This window comes from Entelurus aequoreus, linkage group LG04, assembly GCF_033978785.1.
Source record: "Entelurus aequoreus isolate RoL-2023_Sb linkage group LG04, RoL_Eaeq_v1.1, whole genome shotgun sequence".
NCBI classification, from domain to species: domain Eukaryota; kingdom Metazoa; phylum Chordata; class Actinopteri; order Syngnathiformes; family Syngnathidae; genus Entelurus; species Entelurus aequoreus.
Genome location: NC_084734.1, coordinates 83,164,201 through 83,184,305, shown reverse-complemented (window position 1 = coordinate 83,184,305; position 20,105 = coordinate 83,164,201). Strand labels below are relative to the sequence as shown.

Genomic DNA, 20,105 nt, shown 5'->3' with positions numbered 1-20,105 from the left:
AAACTTTTTCTACTGAGGGCCGCATACGGAAAAATTAAAGCCTGCGGGGGCCATTTTGATAGTTTTCATTTTCAAATCATAACAAAATCCTTTCAAATGTCTATTCTTGGTGTTGGGTTTTATCAAATACATTTCCCCCAAAAATGTGACTTACACTCCAGTGCGACTTATATATGTTTGTTTTCCTTCTTAATTGTGCATTTTCGGCCGGTGCGATTTATACTCCGGAGCGACTTGTAGTCCGAAAAATACGGTATTTAAAAAGTTTAGTGAGTGCTGCACACCCCTCCTATTTCAGGACCCATTTTATTACAGAGGAAACTCATTTCTGCCGCATGTATTTGCGATCTCATCCTTTCGGTCATTACCCAAAGCTCGTAGGAACGTAGACTGAAATCGAGAGCTGTAGTTTATTAAGTTAAACTAGTCAGTAGTACCTAGATCAGTAGTACCGTATTTTTCGGACTATAAGTCGCAGTTTTTTTCATAGTTTGGCCGGGGGTGCGACTTATACTCAGGAGCGACTTATGTGTGAAATTATTAACACATTACCGTAAAATATCAAATAATATTATTTAGCTCATTCACGTAAGAGACTAGAGTAGCACATAGCAGTTAGCATTCCATGACCCACAATGCACTTCTGCCATGACCCTCCCCCGCTGAATTCTTATTGGTTGACGTGTGAGTGACGATTGCTGCCATTTGCTTCGTCTCTTACGCAAATGAGATAAATAATATTATTTGATAATATGTCGCACCCACGGCCAAACTATGAAAAAAACTGACTAATAATCCAAAAAATACGGTACTCCAAAATAATGAATTGACAAACCGCCTTACCCCAGCACCTTGTCCAGTTCTGTACAACTCAGGGACACCGAGCAGCACCTCTGCCGAAACATCTCTGTCCATGATCCCAAACATGATGGGGGGTACTGAGGTGAAGAAGAGGTTGAAGAAAATCAGCAGCCAGTAGTCTGTCATGGTGGCCGCTGTGAAACCACAGTAGAACTGATACCAGAAGAGAATGTTGACATTGGCCTGAGAGATGGGTGACATTAAGCAAAAGTTGGTATGGGTACATGCTGGTGATAAGCACAACAAAGCTCTATTCATGTGTGACCGCACCAAATTTTTAAAGAAGAAGTAAATGATCATGTTGGCCAGGCGAGTGTAGCACCAGTGTCCATGAACCAGCAGGAGCTTTTTCAGGTGTTTGAAGCGAGATATTGCAAAATCACTTGCCATGACTGCCTGCGGATGACAAAGCAGAATAACACCTTTGTAATTCTTGAATCAAACATATTATTACAGATACACATGAACACAAAAGACGGACCACAAGTTAATAACACTATGACAAAGTCGATTTCCATGTAAATTCAGTTTCTGTCTCTCTGAGTCTTGCCCTCTTATTTTGACAAAACAAATTAAAAACTTGAAGTGCCGAAAGGGTTTAAGCTTAACCCTGTAACACCCCTTGTTGTAAAATTACAACGTTACCTTTAACCATCGTAAAAAACAATCTGTTATATATATTTTTTACCACATTTACATAGTCATTGGGTCCTATTGTTCAGTCTCACAAGGCTATTGGATCGTACATTTGTTTATAAGTCACGCCTTCTGGCCATGAACTCACACAACCTCTCAAGGTTTCCTTCGAACAAAATCTATTTGTTTCATTGGACTGGATTCATCAGATTCAAGTAATTAAAATGTCTTTTATATTTTTTTTGGTTGTTATTACAATGTCTAGAGCAGGAGTGTCCAAACTTTTTCCACTGAGGGCCGCACAAATTAAAGCATGCGGGCGCCATTTTGATATTTTTCATTTTCAAACCATAACAAAATATATGGATTTTGTTTTTTTTTACCTTTAGGGCTCCCGGGGACCATAAAGGGTCTAAGTCATTAAAATGTAAAAAAAACAAGTCGAATTATTATATATATATATGTATATATATATATATATTTTTTTTTTAACGCTTACAGTAAATCTCTACAGTATATCAACTTCAGGTTGAAATAAAGTTAAAAAAAACAAAAAGGTTTTATGCCTTTTCTGTCAAAGACAACTTTGTTTTTCATAATAAAACTGAAATGTGCAGTATTTCCCCCACTGCCCAAAACATTCAAAAAGCAATGTTTGATGTGAAGTAATTAGAGCCTTAAAAAGCTCAATAATGCAGGACACGATTCATTATTATTTTTGAGTAATCACAGTGAAAAGACAAATAAAATAAAATAATAAATAAATAAATAAATAAATAAATAAATAAAATCCCATTAAATATATTTGGGACCCAAAAGGTGTCCCATTCATAGTGATACATTTTCATTACGTTTTTTTTTTACTTTCAACACTTAAGTTACGAGATCAACTTCCGATATATCTGTCGATTTTACGTTTGAACTATTATTTTGTTTGTTTTATGCTCTTTTGTCAAATAAAACATTGATGTTTTTGTATGGCAACCACACAATATTTTCCACATAAAACATTTTAAAGTTAAATATTTGAAATAATTGGAGCCTTGAATAGGTCAATAATTCATTATAACATTGAGTTATTTTTTTCTTTTTTTTTGAGAAATGGCAAAAAAGAAAAATAAAGAAAAAAACCCAGCCTGCATGGCAGCTTTGTGTCAACATTGCAACTTTTTCTAGTCAGATTTCACCTCATTCCACTTTTTTTAATGTTTTTTTTAAATTTTTGCAATAGCATTTCCAGAACGTGTGGCGGGCCAGTAAACTATTAGCTGCGGGCCGCAAATGGCCCCCGGGCAGCACTTTGGACACCCCTGGTCTAGAGCATGTACATATGTAGTTATTGTGGAACAGATGCATCAAATTTAATTTAGAGCTTGTTATATAATTGTTGCAATTATACAACACTGGGGGAATGTGGTAGTCAAATAGCTGGCTTGTTGCAGTGGGCTCAAACAGGTTGTATTCCCTCCACCATATCACTGGCTGAAGTATTTTCTCTATACATGGATAGTATACATTCTACAGACGTTTTACAGATGACAGGGACTGTTTTTAGGACTTTCACCACCAATGAAAGTCTTCATGACCAATGTCATGAAAACAAAAAAAGAGGGGGGAAAAGCGTTTTTTAAGAGTTTTATCTTGTTTCATATTTGTAATAAATGACTTCATAAAAATATAACTAATGTGTGATTATTATTAATGGTATATACCGTTATGGGGCTAAGTAAGCAATCAACCCTGCAAATGAACCCTTAGTTGTTTAGACAACGTGAGTACAAATACCGAAATTCTGCTCCCATCAAAGCCCAATGTTGCAATATTACAACATTTCTCTAAAAACATACATAAACATTTTTTTTAACTCTTCAATTTCTGCATCAAATGCCTCCTACAACAACATATGAAAGATCACATTTTTTTTTTATTTAGGTTTTTCTATATTTGGGTCTTACAGGGTTAAAGGAGAAGCAAAACATGTTGTTTCTTCGTACCTGCATTCCTTCCTGACCGGATATGCCGATCCCGATATCGGCTGCTTGGATCATGTTAACATCATTGGCTCCATCACCTGAAGTCACATGTTGGAAGTTGTCAGTTGAGGTTTTGTAAATATCGCCGATATATCCATCGACTCTTTCCAAATTCATTCGTTTTCATTACAAAACCGACAAAAGTAGTGGGACCACTAAATTGGAAAACGTTTGTCCATGCTTTCGGACATTTGTTTTTTTAACAACAACAACCAAAAAGGTAAGAGGTCATTGCAATTGTCTCACAATCTCTGTGTTCTAGTTCAATCGCGTTCATTCCAAAGTTGCCCAATGGTGTTGAGGTCAGGCTTTGTGCACTGGGGTCAAATCGTTACACAAATGTGTGAGCATAACATTGTCCAAATATCTTGGTAGAATGCAGAATGATTAAGGGGGGGACTAAGAGGTCTAGCCAGTCCATAGTTAATTAATTAATGGATTAAGAGGTGTGTCTTAATTAGGGCTGCAACAACTAATCGATTAAAATCGATTATAAAAATAGTTGGCGATTAATTTAGTCATCGATTTGTTAGATCTATGCCAGGGGTGTCCAAACTTTTTCCACTGAGGGCCGCACACGGAAAAGTTAAAGCATGTGGGGGCCATTTTGATATTTTTCATTTTCAAACCATAACAAAATATATGCATTTTTTAAAATTTATTTTACCTTTAGGGGTCCCGGGGACCATAAAGGGTCTCAGTCATTAAAATGTTAAAAATAAGTCAGATTATTATTTTTTTTAAATTATTTAACGCTTACAGTAAATCTCTATACCAACTTCAAGTTGATATAAAGTAATACAAATTTAAAAAAATGTTTTATGGCTTTTCTGTCAAAAACAACTTAGTTTTTTTTTATAGTAAAACTGAAATATGCAGTATTTAGTAATTAGAGCCCTAAAAGATCAATAATGCAGGACACCATTGATTTTAACTATTTCATATTTTTGAGTAATCACAATGAAAAGATAAATAAAAAATCACTAAATATATTTGGGATCCAAAAGGTGCCCCACTCATAAAGTGATACATTTTTATTAGGTTTTTCTTTTACTTTCAACACTTAAGTTATGAGCTCAACTTCAGATATATCTGTCGATTTTATGCTGGAACTATTATTTTGTTTGTTTTATGTGCTTTTGTCAAAGAAAACTTTAATGTTTTTATATGGCTACTACACAATGTATGCAATATTTACCACATAAAACATTTTAAAGTGAAATATTTGAAGTAAGTGGAGCCCTGAAAATAATTCATTATAACATGGATTTTTTGTCATTATTTGTTTTTTTTGAGCAATGGCAAAAAAAGAAAAATAAAGAAAGACAAAAGAAAAAAAAACAGCCTGCATGGCAGCGTTTGTGTCAACATTGCAACTTTTTCTCGTTAGATTTCACCTCATTCCACTTTTTTGAATGTTCTTTTTTATTTTTACAATAGTATTTCCAGAATGTGTGGCGGGCCGGTAAACAATTAGCTGCGGGCCGCAAATGGCCCCCGGGCCGCACTTTGGACACCCCTGGTCTATGCTAGAGGCTACATTTTAATTTTAATTTTTTATAAACCTTTATTTATAAACGGCAACATTTACAAACAGCTGAGAAACAATAATCAAAATAAGTATGGTGCCAGTATGCTATTTTTTTTCAATAAAATACTGGAAAGGATAGAAATGTAGTTCGTCTCTTTTAGCCGAATATTAATAGATCAATCGAAGTAATAATCGACGGATTAATCGATTATCAAATTAGTTGTTAGTTGCAGCCCTAGTCTCAATTGTGCATATTATTAATTATAGGAAATAGTAAATATAGTGGCACCTTGTTTTTTGTTATATATATATATATTTTATACGGTTCCGTTGGAAACCAATTTGTATGCAAACCGAAACATTTTATTTGCTAAAATTATGTATTTCAAATTCATCCATACTAGACACACAAAAATAGCGGGGGAGTACTGTGCTACAACTTCTCTCTTCAATTTTATGGTGTTTCTCACCATCTTCATCAAAGTGCTGGCACTCCTATTATATCCAAGAACGCACAGAAAACGGTTGTCTGGTCACACGATTTTGTTTACATCAACTGATGCACTAAGACACATGCACGAAAGAGCTTTTACTGCACAACCAGTCACACTGTCGTGACGACGCAGACTTACGTCGTACACGTTCTTTTCGGCCTTCTTCATTCAAAATAGCAGGGAATACAAGGTGGAACTAATCTTTGAGGCAATCTAAGCGCGCCGGGTCCATTTAAAGTGGCGGACCTCCAGCAGCGCTTGTAGCTGTCTTATCACAAGCAAATTCCATTTTGGCCATCAGGGTGTCAGTGCAAGACCAGGCTCTACAAAACTACATAATGGCCGGGAAGCGCCATACTACCCTTAATTGTTTGGCTGGACCAGGGGTCACCAACCTTTTTGAAAGCAAGAGCTACTTCTTGGGTACTGATTAATGCGAAGGGCTACCAGTTTGATACACACTTAAATAAATTGCCAGAAATAGCCAATTTGCTCAATTTACCTTTTAACTCTATGATATTATTAATAATTAAAGATATTTACACTTAATTGAACAGTTTAAAAGAGGAGAAAACACGAAAAAAAATAACAATTAAATTTTGAAACATAGTTTATCTTCAATTTCGACTCTTTAAAATTCAAAATTCAACCGAAAAAAAGAAGAGAAAAACTAGCTAATTTGAATCTTTTTGAAAAAAATTAAAAAAAGAATTTATGGAACATCATTAGTAATTTTTTTTTATTAAGATTAATTTTAGAATTTTGATGACATGTTTTAAATAGGTTAAAATCCAATCTACACTTTGTTAGAATATATAACAAATTGGACCAAGCTATATTTCTAACAAAGACAAATCATTATTTCTTCTAGATTTTCCAGAACAAACATTTTAAAAGAAATTCAAAAGACTTTTAAATAAGATTTAAATTTGATTCTACAGATTTTCTAGATTTGCCAGAATTTTTTTTTTGAATTTTAATCATAATAAGTTTGAAGAAATATTTCACAAATATTCTTCGTCGAAAAAACAGAAGCTAAAATGAAGAATTAAATTAAAATGTATTTATTATTCTTTACAATAAAAAAAAGGTTTTTACTTGAACATTGATTTAAATTGTCAGGAAAGAAGAGGAAGGAATTTAAAAGGTATATGTGTTTAAAAATCCTAAAATCATTTTGAAGGTTGTATTTTTTCTCTAAAATTGTCTTTCTGAAAGTTATAAGAAGCAAAGTAAAAAAAATTATGAATTTATTTAAACAAGTGAAGACCAAGTCTTTAAAATATTTTCTTGGATTTTCAAATTCTATTTGAGTTTTGTCTTTCTTAGAATTAAAAATGTCGGGCAAAGCGAGACCAGCTTGCTAGTAAATAAATACAATTTAAAAAATAGAGGCAGCTCACTGGTAAGTGCTGCTATTTGAGCTATTTTTAGAACAGGCCAGCGGGCTACTCATCTGGTCCTTACGGGCTACCTGGTGCCCGCGGACACCGCGTTGGTGACCCCTGGGCTGGACTAACCCTAGTAGTGTGGTGCGTTCAGGGACAGTCTGTAAACATGAACTCCAAGGCTATTGTTCACTTTGACTTTTGTATACTCAACTTTATTTGGCTTCATGGTGGTATGTTTTGCACCTGTACGCAATAAAAAGCACAGAGACTGAATTATCAACGTACTTAAAACAAGACTATATGAAATCCGAAACCCAATTTCCATCTAAAACTGAATTATACTTAAACCGTACTAGGATGTTCACTGCAAAAAAGAGCTAAAAAAAATAAGATAAAAAGACTGGATTTTAGTAAAAAAAAATTACTAAAAACTAGTACAATTATTATATCTATCTATAGTCGAGGTTTCTGTGGTTTATTCGTTATACAGTGCTCAATACCGGGGTAGAGCGGAATATACATATATAAATAAATAAATATAAATGGGTTATACTTGTATAGCGCTTTTCTACCTTCAAGGTACTCAAAGTGCTTTGACAGTATTTCCACATTCATCCATTCACACACACATTCACGGCGGGAGCTGCCATGCAAGGCGCTAACCAGCAGCCATCAGGAGCAAGGGTGAAGTGTCTTGCCCAAGGACACAACGGACGTCACTAGGATGGTAGAAGGTGGGGATTGAACCCCAGTAACCAGCGACTCTCCGATTGCTGGCACGGCCACTCTACCAACTTCACCACGCCGTCCCTATATATATATATATATATATATATATATATATATATATATATATATATATATATATATATATATATATATATATATATATATATATATATATATATATATATATATATTAGGGCTGCAACTAACGATTAATTTGATAATCGATTAATCTGTCGATTATTACTTCGATTAATCGATTAATAATCGGATAAAAGACACAAACTACATTTCTATCCTATCCAGTATTTTATTGAAAAAAAACCCAGTATACTGGCACCATACTTATTTTGATTATTGTTTCTCAGCTGTTTGTAAATGTTGCAGTTTATAAATAAAGGTTCATTAAAAAAAAAGTAAAATTTTTTTTTTTTTTTTTAGTTAAAAAAAACCAAAACAAAAAAAACTCTGCGCATAGCATAGATTCAACGAATCGATGACTAAATTAATCGGCAACTATTTTAATAATCGATTTTAATCGATTTAATCGATTAGTTGTTGCAGCCCTAATATATATATATATATATATATATATATATATATATATATATATATATATATATATATATATATATATATATATATATATATATATATATATATATATATATATATATATATATATATATATATATATATATATATATATATATATATATATATATATATATATATATATATATATATATACACACACATAAATGCATATATTTTATATTCTGAAAACAAGCATTATTCAACCTGCAATTCTTAAATTAGGCATCCTTGGGATGTTGCAGAATCTTAAACAAGATTTTATATGTGGGGAAAACTGAAACATTTTATTTGAGTTGGTATTTTCCTCAATTTTCCACCGGTTTTAAACTACAATATAAAAAATATTATTATTCCTGCTAAAAATCAAGATTATAATGTAAACTTAATGACTCAAAATAAGTAAATACTATAGATTTTTATTTATTTAATCTTGGCAAGTGCCAAATAATTTTCAGTGTTAATGATGACTTTGGTTGTCTATTTAAGTAATCCATGAGCATACCAACAAAAACAAGAACTCTGAGAAGAACAATATCCTGAGCTAGTTCAACAGGATAACTTCTTGACACATGAATGTCCAAAGATCTGAAAATTGCTGACTTTATCTTACCGACGGCAAGCGCCATCACCCCGAGATTCTCCCTGATGAGCTTCACCACTACGCTCTTCTGCAAGGGCGTAACTCGACAGCAGAGCACAGAGCGGCACCGCTTTGCCAACTCCACAAATCGGCCCTGCAGATCCGGCGACAGAACCATGGCCAGGGTACGTCCGTCGATCACCAGAGAGATGTCTGGGGTTGTATCCACATTACGAGGGTCGTTTTCGTACCTCCTTACCTCCTCCAGAGTGCAGTCCAGGATAGAAGTGCATGCGATCTAAAGAGAAAAAAACCACACATTTTACTTGAATAATATTCTCATTCGCAATTCAATAAGTCCTGTGCAGTGAACACGCAAGAAGCAAATAGTCAGGTTGTGGTATAAGCTGATGAACGACACAATATTGAGTCATGTTCATGAAGTCTGACGACAAGCAACAACAAGGCCATCTGTATAAGAATTCAGCCCCTGAGCCAAAACATGATGAAAAATGGGTCACATCCTGTTTTGTTTTCATCAATCCTATGCAGTCAAAATGTCATACTACTTGCGATGTGATGATTGCAGGAGTGCATCCCGGGGGGTGGTCATTGCTGGTAAAAAATAGTAGAACCAATAAGGCTCCATTCTGGACCACAGGAGGAGAGCTATTTCCTGTGAGGACTCAATATTAGGCTGCTAATTAGATATGGAAGGCTTCGTTATTGTATTGGCGGGGACTCACTCCATCGATCATCCATGCCGAGTATAATGTGAGTTCCGGAAGGCTCCCAGTGTATCACTTTGAGCAGGTAAGAGACGGATGGCAATATTTGATACCGGGGAATATCACACTGGATTAGCTTGTTATAAATAGCCCCATCCTTTGCAGTGGCAGTAATGGCTGACCTGACACCTTAACTTTTCTCAGAATGATTTGACCTTCGCTTATGATATAAATGAGGTCAAATGTTTAGGTGACTTTTAAAATCACGGACAATCAGTGTCTCGTAGTTTAAAGGCCTACTGAAAGCCACTACTACCGACCACGCAGTCTGATAGTTTATATATCAATGATGAAATCTTAACATTGCAACACATGCCAATACGGCCGGGTTAACTTATAAAGTGACATTTTAAATTTCCCGCTAAACTTCCGGTTGAAAACGTCTATGTATGATGTGCGTGACGTCAGTAGTTAAACGGAAGTATTCGGACACCATTGAATCCAATACAAAAAAGCTCTGTTTTCATCTCAAAATTCCACAGTATTCTGGACATCTGTGTTGGTGAATCTTTTGCAATTTGTTTAATGAACAATGAAGACTGCAAAGAAGAAAGTTGTAGGTGGGATCGGTGTTTTAGCGGCTGGCTGTAGCAACACAACCAGGAGGACTTTGACTTGGATAGCAGACGCGCTAGCCGACGCTAGCCGCCGACCGCACAGATGATCGGGTGAAGTCCTTCGTCCTTCCGTCGATCGCTGGAACGCAGGTGAGCACGGGTGTTGATGAGCAGATGAGGGCTGGCTGGCGTAGGTGGAGCGCTAGTGTTTTTATCATAGCTCTGTAAGGTCCCGTTGCTAAGTTAGCTTCAATGGCGTTGTTAGCAACAGCATTGTTAAGCTTCGACAGTCTGGAAAGCTTAACCGTGTATTTACAGGTCCATGGTTTAATAGTATTGTTGATTTTCTGTATATCCTTCCAGTCAAGGGTTTATTTCTTTTGTTTCTATCTGCATTTAAGCACGATGCTATCACGTTAGCTCCGTAGCTAAAGTGCTTCGCCGATGTATTGTCGTGGAGATAAAAGTCACTGTGAATGTCCATTTCGCGTTCTCGACTCTCATTTTCAAGAGGATATAGTATCCGAGGTGGTTTAAAATACGAATCCGTGATCCACAATAGAAAAAGGAGAAAGTGTGGAATCCAATGAGCCAGCTTGTACCTAAGTTACGGTCAGAGCGAAAAAAGATACGTCCTGCACTGCACTCTAATCCTTCACTCTCACTTTCCTCATCCACAAATCTTTGAAACATCTCTGGCAACTCATTTTGATCCTCAAAAGGATAAGATCCACAAGAATTAATACATGTTTGTTTTTAAAACAACAGACTTCAACATACAGTTTTTATTAAAAATGTGTTTATTCCACACCTTTACCATTGCTTATTTTTGAGTCTCCTTGTTAATGCAAAATGAAACACTGATTACTATACATTTAATATAAATGATCTACTGAATAAACATTTGAATCGTTTGACAGCACTGATGGAACTACTTGCTGTGTACTCTGTTACAAAAATGCTTAGTTGAGTTTCACCTATTTTGAATGAATTTTAGCAAGTTTAATAAACAAAAGGTTGACCCCCTGGTGGAAAAAGTTTGGACATCCCAGATTCCTGCGGTCACATGATGAACAGTGTAATGCTGGGCTTATTTCTAAAAATCTGGATTTGTTTTGTGGCTTATCAGTTTGCAGCTACATGACTGTTCAAATAAATAAAGAGACAGGATTTACAGTATTTTCCTAACCTGTTCTAATCGTTGCATTTGCCATTCCTAACTGCTATCATGTAAAACGTCGAGCATCCACCAATTAGATTGCAGGATTGCTGTAACACTATTGATCTTAAAGGCCTACTTAAATTATTTTTTTTTATTTAAACGGGGATAGCAGATCCATTCTATGTGTCATACTTGATCATTTTGCGATATTGCCATATTTTTGCTGAAAGGATTTAGTAGAGACCATCGACGATAAAGTTTTGGTCGCTGATAAAAAAGCCTTGCCTGTAACGGAAGTAGCGTGGCGTCACAGGTTGAAGGGCTCCTCACATTTCCCCATTGTTTACACCAGCAGCGAGAGCGATTCGGACCGAGAAAGCGACAATTACCCCATTAATTTGAGCGAGGATGAAATATTTGTGGATGAGGAACGTAAGAGTGAAGGACTAGAGTGCAGTGCAGGACGTATCTTTTTTCACTCTGACCGTAACTTAGGTACAAAGGTTCATTGGATTCCACACTTTCTCCCTTTTCTATTGTGGATCACGGATTTGTATTTTAAACCACCTCGGATACTATATCCTCTTGAAAATGAGAGTCGAGAACGCGAAATGGACATTCACAGTGACTTTTATCTCCACGACAATACATCGGTGAAGCTCTTTAGTTACGGAGCTAACGTGATAGCATCGTGCTTAAATGCAGATAGAAACAAAAGAAATAAACCCCTGACTGGAAGGATAGACAGAAGATCAACAATACTATTAAACCATGGACATGTAACTACACGGTTAATGCTTTCCAGCCTGGCGAAGCTTAACAATGCTGTTGCTAACGACGCCATTGAAGCTAACTTAGCTACGGGACCTCACGGAGTTAACGTGATAGCATCGGGCTTAAATGCAGATAGAAACAAAAGAAATGAAACCCCTGACTGGAAGGATAGACAGATAATCAACAATACTATTAAACCATGGACATGTAACTACACGGTTAATGCTTTCCAGCCTGGCGAAGCTTAACAATGCTGTTGCTAACGACACCACTGAAGCTGACTTAGCTACGAGGCCTCGTCCAAGCTATGATAAAAACATTAGCGCTCCACCTACGCCAGCCCTCATCTGCTCATCAACACCCGTGCTCACCTGCGTTCCAGCGATCGACGGAGCGACGAAGGACTTCACCCGATCATAGATGCGGTCGGCGGCTAGCATGGGATAGCGCGTCTGCTATCCATCTCAAAGTCCTCCTGGTTGTGTTGCTGTAGTCCGCCACTAATACACCGATCCCACCTGCAGCTTTCTGCTTTGTAGTCTTCATTGTTCATTAAACAAATTGCAAAAGATTCACCAACACAGATGTCCAGAATACTGTGGAATTTTGCGATCAAAACAGAGCTTTTTGTATTGGATCCAATGGGGTCCGAATACTTCCGTTTCAACCATTGACGTCACGCGCATACGTTATCATACATAGACGTTTTCAACCGGAAGTTTCACGGGAAATTTAAAATTGCACTTTATAAGTTATTGGCATGTGTTGCAATGTTAAGATTTCATCATTGATATATAAACTATCTGACTGCGTGGTCGGTAGTAGTGGCTTTCAGTAGGCCTTTAAGTCTTTATGTTAACCTGTAGCTTTGCTGCGCCCTGCAGTTGTAATAGCTTGCAAATACTACACTCGCAATGTATCTACGTTGGTGCTTTTTTGTGGTTAATCTCAGTTGTGTTTGATCCGGTTAAAGTCAAGGCTCTCAGGTTCTCGATAACAAGCCGTCATTGGCCTGACTTTTTGCACTGAGGAAGCATAGAATTATTTAAAATATCGTCACAATACTGTATGAATAATTCATTCAGAACTAAATAAATGGTCATGATCATACTTGCCAACCTTGAGACCTCCAATATCGGGAGGTGTGGGGGGGGGGGGGGGGTTAGGGCGTGGTTAAGAGGAGAGTATATTTACAGCTAGAATTCACCAACTCAAGTATTTCATATATATATATATATATATATATATATATATATATATATATATATATATATATATATATATATATATATATATATATATATATATATATATATATATATATATATATATATATATATATATAAATACTTGACTTTCAGTGAATTCTAGCTATATATATATATATATATATGTATATATATATTTATTTTATTATATATATAAATAAAAGAAATACTTGAATTTTAGTGTTCATTTATTTACACATATACACACACACACACACAACACTCATCTACTCATTGTTGTACTTGAAAGTACAATGCTTTGTTAAGGGTTGAATTGTCCATCCTCTTTCTATTCTCTGTCACTATTTTTCTAACCATGCTGAACACCCTCTCTGATGATGCATTGCTGTGTGGCACGCACAAAAGTGCTTTCATCAAATGCACGAGAGTGTGGAATCTTCCATCTCTCCCTAGCATGGCCCAAAACCAGTCAATCCTTGCTTCCTGGGGAAGATCTTCCCTGGCAAGCAATTGGTACTCCAGTACTTGTACCCGGAGGCTGGTCAGGTCCAATCGCAGCTGCGGCAGACTTTTTTTTGGGGGGGCGTGGCCTCCAGCTCCGGCTGAATACCGGGAGTTTGTCGGGAGAAAATCTCTGTCGGGAGGTTGTCGGGAGAGGCGCTGAATATCGGGATTCTCCCGCTAAAAACGGGAGGGTTGGCAAGTATGGTCATGATGGACCTCTTAAAGGCCTACTGAGACCCACTACTACTGACCACGCAGTCTGATAGTTTATATATCAATGATGAAATCTTAACATTGCAACACATGCCAATACGGCCGGGTTAACTTATAAAGTGACATTTTAAATTTCCCGCTAAACTTCCGGTTGAAAACGTCTATGTATGATGACGTATGCGCGTGACGTCAATCGTTGAAATGGAAGTATTCGGACCCCATTGAATCCAATACAAAAAGCTCTGTTTTCATCTCAAAAATCCACAGTATTCTGGACATCTGTGTTGGTGAATCTTTTGCAATTTGTTTAATGAACAATGAAGACTGCAAAGAAGAAAGTTGTAGGTGGGATCGGTGTATTAGCGGCGGACTATAGCAACACAACCAGGAGGACTTTGAGATGGATAGCAGACGCGCTAGCCGCCGACCTCACCTTGACTTCCTCCGTCTCCGGGCCGCCGACTGGGTGAAGTCCTTCGTCGCTCCGTCGATCGCTGGAACGCAGGTGAGCACGTGTGTTGATGAGCAGATGAGGGCTGGCGTAGGTGGATAGCTAATGTTTTTAGCATAGCTCTGTGAGGTCCCGTTGCTAAGTTAGCTTCAATGGCGTCGTTAGCAACAGCATTGTTAAGCTTCACCAGCATGGAAAGCATTAACCGTGTAGTTACATGTCCATGGTTTAATAGTATTGTTGATTTTCTGTCTATCCTTCCAGTCAGGGGTTTATTTATTTTGTTTCTATCTGCATTTAAGCCCGATGCTATCACGTTAGCTCCGTAGCTAAAGAGTTTTGCCGATGTATTGTCGTGGAGATAAAAGTCACTGTGAATGTCCATTTCGCGTTCTCGACTCTCATTTTCAAGAGGATATAGTATCTGAGGTGGTTTAAAATCCAAATCCGTGATCCACAATAGAAAAAGGAGAGAGTGTGGAATCCAATGAACCCTTGTACCTAAGTTACGGTCAGAGCGAAAAAAGATACGTCCTGCACTGCCCTCTAGTCCTTCACTCTCACGTTCCTCATCCACGAATCTTTCATCCTCGCTCAAATTAATGGGGTAATCGTCGCTTTCTCGGTCCGAATCGCTCTCGCTGCTGGTGTAAACAATGGGGAAATGTGAGGAGCCGTTCAACCTGTGACGTCACGCTACTTCCGGTACAGGCAAGGCTTTTTTTTTATCAGCGACCAAAAGTTGCGAACTTTATCGTCGATGTTCTCTACTAAATCCTTTCAGCAAAAATATGGCAATATCGCGAAATGATCAAGTATGACACATAGAATGGATCTGCTATCCCCGTTTAAATAAAAACATTTAATTTCTGTAGGCCTTTAAGAAGTGTGTCTGTACTCATGTTGACATGTTTAAACCCCCTTCACTCAGGCTAAAGGGAAAGAAATGCCACAAGAAGCCGAACATTACACCAACGTAGGTGAGAAGTGTAGATAAGTGCCTCCTCACCTTGTTTTTGGAGCTCATGTTAATCACCAGGTCTTCGTCTTCTAGCAGCCTGCAGGCATAGCCGATGTTGACAGCTGTCTCCGGCTTGTCTCCAGTCAGCACCCACACCTTGATTCCCGCTTCCCGCAGTGCCACGATGGTTTCTGGAACGTTGTCCTGTAGACGGTCCTCGATGCCTGTCGCCCCTGCAGGAAGACATGTGATTTACAGACAGAGCTCATCACAAATGTATGTTTAACGGCGGATGTTTTTTTACCCAGCAGGGTGAGGTTAGTCTCCAGCTGCACAGCGGTGTCCGTAATGAGCTGCTCTCTGCCGTCGATGGCAGCCTTAGCTCTCAGTCTGCTCAAGCGCCAGTCTTCGTAGTCTTTGGCGTTCACGACCTGCAGCACACGCAAGACGACAAGAAGCTGTTGTCATTGCAGGACACAAACATACCGTATTTCCTTGAATTGGCGCAGGGAATATAGTATTCGCACGTCTAGAATTACTGCCGGGTCAAACTCGTTTCTCAAAATAATTAACGCATGCTTGGCCTTATCGCCGGTTCATTATTAACGCCGGATCAAATTCGTTTCGCAAAATATTAATTTTATTATCGCATGTCCATAATTTTCGCCGGGTCAAACTCGTTTCGCAAAATATTTAGCATACGTCTAGAACTTCCGCCGGGTCAAATTCGTTACGTCACGAGTGACGATTTACCTGTCCTCATTTTCAAAATGGAGGAAGCTGATTTCAGTAGTTTGCAATCGCACAAAGGAAAAAAGATAAAGAGTTATTCAGTAGGATTTAAGGTCCAAGCTATTGAATACCGGTACGGTATGCTAAAAAGAACAGTAAGCAGCTATGTTTTATTAATATACCGTAGCTGCGTGTGTCAAATATGGTATGAGTCATTAAATGACTCCCGCCTCCTGGTGGTAGAGGGCGCTAGTGATCCTTCTTGCGACTTCCGGTACTGCAGAAGAAGTGACAACACGCAGCAACAGATCGTCTTTTTTTTCCTCTCGCCTGAACTTTTAACATGGAGGATTACATACCGGTATCTAAAATAAAACAGTTTTCTAAACTGGACTTTCAATCGAAGCAGGAGGTAATAATTAAAGGAATATCTCCATCGAGACAGAGAGACTTTTAAAACTGAAGAAAGAAAATAAGGAAGACTTCTATAAACAAGTTATCGATGCTTTTGGTCAGAAGGAGCTGCAAATGGACTCCATTTATAAGTACAGGTAAGACCATAATAACGTTTTGTTTTATTAAATGTGCTTTTCATGATGGTATGCTTACATCACACTCAAAGCGCACGCCTAAATTTACCGCATTCCTTTTGGTAAACGCCGGAGTGAGAAGAGGTTTTAAAATAATTAGCGCATGCACAGCCATCCCGCAGGCTTCCGGTAAACGCCGGCGTGACAGGAGGTTTTAAATTAATTAGCGCCCCTGCGGCTATTCAAGGAAATACGGTAGTAGTAATTGATCATCTTCGTGAATGTGCACCTTCTTCGTGAAGCAAAGCGTACGCAGGCCCTCTTTACCGTAACAGTCAAGATGATATTGGGTATCTGCAACAATATCCCTCTGATTTCCACTGAGATGCTCTGGAAATATTGTGACACAAATAAATATTCTCAGATTTTCATTTAGAATATGAAGTCATGGGCATTGACAAACTGTCTTCACCAGCATATGGTGCACCAAGCAGCTCCATGATAGCGTAGTCTGCACCTTTGGAGTACAGCACAAACTCCTTGGTGATGGGGTGTCGCACAAGAACAGACATTCTCTTCCTGTTGTAGTCAAAGGACAACGTGTCGAGAACCTCAAAAACCAGCTTCTGGCCAGACGGCAGCCTCACAGTCACACTGTCGGGGGTGCGGCTCAGCAGAGTGAAGCCATACGCTTTGGCGGCATACACCAAAGCTGCCTCGTCTGGACTTTCTGCCTCATAGCACACCGTGCTGGGCTGCTCACTCCCACATGATGTGAAAACTCCCGAATCGTCCACTTTTGGGGAGGGGTTAAAGCGATCTTCCTCTTTAAAAGAACTGTCCGAGAAGGTTCGGTCCTTTTTGGCTTTAGAGGCAAATATGTTGCGAACTGAACCCGCTCTCTTCAAAAGGTTGGAGAAGTTGTCCAGTGGATTCGATGACTGGACGGAACTTGCATACTCATTTGTCTGGAAGAATATAAAACAAAGAAATGTTCATGTTCTCCCAACCACACAAATTCTACATGTGGCTAAGACCCAGCCACTTTGTTTTGTATCTTCATCATAGATGATATAATTATTACAACATTTTAAAAAGAAGTGAGAACTGAGAACTGATGATTTTTCATCATAATAAAGTGATTGTTGATCGACCACCTCCTCATCATCCTTTCAAAAGTTACAATATTTTATATCCACACAAAAGCATCACAATCCGGGGGATTCGTAACTTTAGTCTGCAGACAAGAGCAATATCCAAGAGTCTTCAGTAAAATCTGAAAGAGTCGGTGGGTCTAGTGCAGTGGTTCTTAACCTGGGTTCGATCGAACCCAGGGCCTCAGGGGTTTGGTAGAGCCGACTCATCATGTAAATAAAAACTTCTCCCTATCGGCGTATTACGGATACGGCAAGAGCAGAAGTCCCACTGATTTGCAGGTGTGTAATTTGTTGTGAGTTTATGCACTGTGTTGGTTTTGTTCTTTGAACAAGGTGATGTTCATGCACGGTTCATTTTGTGCACCAGTAAAAAAACATAACTTTGTCTTGAATTTGAAAAAAATATATATACCGTATTTTTCGGACTATAAGTCGCTCCGGAGTATAAGTCGCACCGGCCGAAAAATGCACAATAAAGAAGGAAAAAAACATATATAAGTCGCACTGGAGTATAAGTCGCATTTTTTGGGGAAATTTATTTGATAAAACCCAACACCAAGAATAGACCAAAAAAACATATAACTTTTGTCTTGAATTTGAAAAAAATATATATACCGTATTTTTCTGACTATAAGTCGCTCCGGAGTATAAGTCGCACCGGCCGAAAAATGCATAACAAAGAAGGAAAAAAACATATATAAGTCGCACTGGAGTATAAGTCGCATTTTTGGGGGAAATTTATTTCATAAAACCTAACACCAAGAATAGACATTTGAAAGGCAATTTAAAATATATAAAGAATAGTGAACAACAGGCTGAATAAGTGTACGTTATATGAGGCATAAATAACCAACTGAGAAGGTGCCTGGTATGTTAACGTAACATATTATGGTAAGAGTCATTCAAATAACTATAACATATAGAACATGCTGTACGTTTACCAAACAATCTGTCACTCCTAATCGCTAAATCCCATGAAATCTTATACGTTTAGTCTCTTACGTGAATGAGCTATATAATATTATTTGATATTTTACAGTAATGTGTTAATAATTTCACACATAAGTCGCTCCTGAGTATAAGTCGCACCCCCAAACTATGAAAAAAACTGCGACTTATAGTCCGGAAAATACGGTATATATTTTTCACTGAAGAAGGGTTCGGTGAATGCGCATATAAAACTGGTGGGGTTCGGTACCTCCAACAAGGTTAAGAACCACTGGTCTGGTGCTTCGTTAGGTCAGCGTGGCCGCCGTCTTACGGCAGTCAGGACTGTCCCGTTAACCAGTTAGTCATTGCGAGAGCGTTGTGTTTTATGAAGAAATTGCTTATTTATGTGGCTGTCAACAACCGTATTATTCATAGATTTATAATTATTGAAGTAGCACACCTAAAGTAGCAATCATGGAGGGACACTGTCGTATATATTCTCCTTTTGGATCAGTTACATGATGTACTGTAGTTCATATCAAAAATATGAAAAACTAATCAAGTTATACGGCATTCAGTGATACTGTGCGGCAGTCATGACAAATGACTGCCGCACAGTAACATGTCGGACAGCTTTAACTAGATCCGGCCAATCCGTGAGGCGTCTTGTTTATATATTTTTGCTCGGATACAAAAATATTCCAATCATTCCTGCAGAAGCATTAACCTAAATTAAACCTGCAAGATGGTTCAATCATATAAACCAGTGTCTCTAAACCATAGGGCTGGGTCCGATTGTTGGGCCGCGAGCGCCTCATGGAGGACTGCCAAAAATATTTTTTTCTCAGCTGTGGTCTGTAGGGGCCGCAGCGGTACTCAGTTGTAATACACTTTTCCACCACTTGTAGCAGTAACGAGAATATCTAACAAACAGAAAAAGACTGGAGCTGTAGTCATAGAAACGTTTGTTAAGCGCAAACATTATGACTAAAGTGGTCAAGCTATTTATTTAAGAAACATATCTTAATATTATTATGTAATATCAATTTACTTAAACTTTATTTATTTTAGCATTGCCTACTATTTTTTTAATCAGTTTTTATGAGTACCTCCCATATAAACTCTTAACTTAACAGTCAGTTGAATATCGGTAGTTGATTTTGAATTTTGCCTAATGAGATTTTTTAGCCTAAAATTACTTAAAAAATTAAGCAATTGAAAAATTTAGTGGCACCCCAAAATATGATTATTAATTAGGCAAACATTTA

The 20,105-nt window shown here is 37.7% G+C and overlaps 1 protein-coding gene across 1 annotated transcript in view; it reads right to left on the bottom strand.

Moving 5' to 3' along the window:
- atp10b (ATPase phospholipid transporting 10B) overlaps positions 1 to 20,105 on the bottom strand; it is a 69,918-nt gene that overhangs the window by 6,306 nt on the left and 43,507 nt on the right. Inside the window, exons 10-17 of the mRNA XM_062045874.1 lie at positions 17,223 to 17,718; positions 17,040 to 17,140; positions 15,793 to 15,919; positions 15,537 to 15,721; positions 8,880 to 9,147; positions 3,492 to 3,568; positions 1,132 to 1,257; positions 844 to 1,044 (exon numbers count right to left, since the gene is read on the bottom strand). Of these exons, the coding sequence (XP_061901858.1) occupies positions 844 to 1,044; positions 1,132 to 1,257; positions 3,492 to 3,568; positions 8,880 to 9,147; positions 15,537 to 15,721; positions 15,793 to 15,919; positions 17,040 to 17,140; positions 17,223 to 17,718 (1,581 nt within the window). The remainder of the gene's footprint in view (positions 1 to 843; positions 1,045 to 1,131; positions 1,258 to 3,491; positions 3,569 to 8,879; positions 9,148 to 15,536; positions 15,722 to 15,792; positions 15,920 to 17,039; positions 17,141 to 17,222; positions 17,719 to 20,105) is intronic.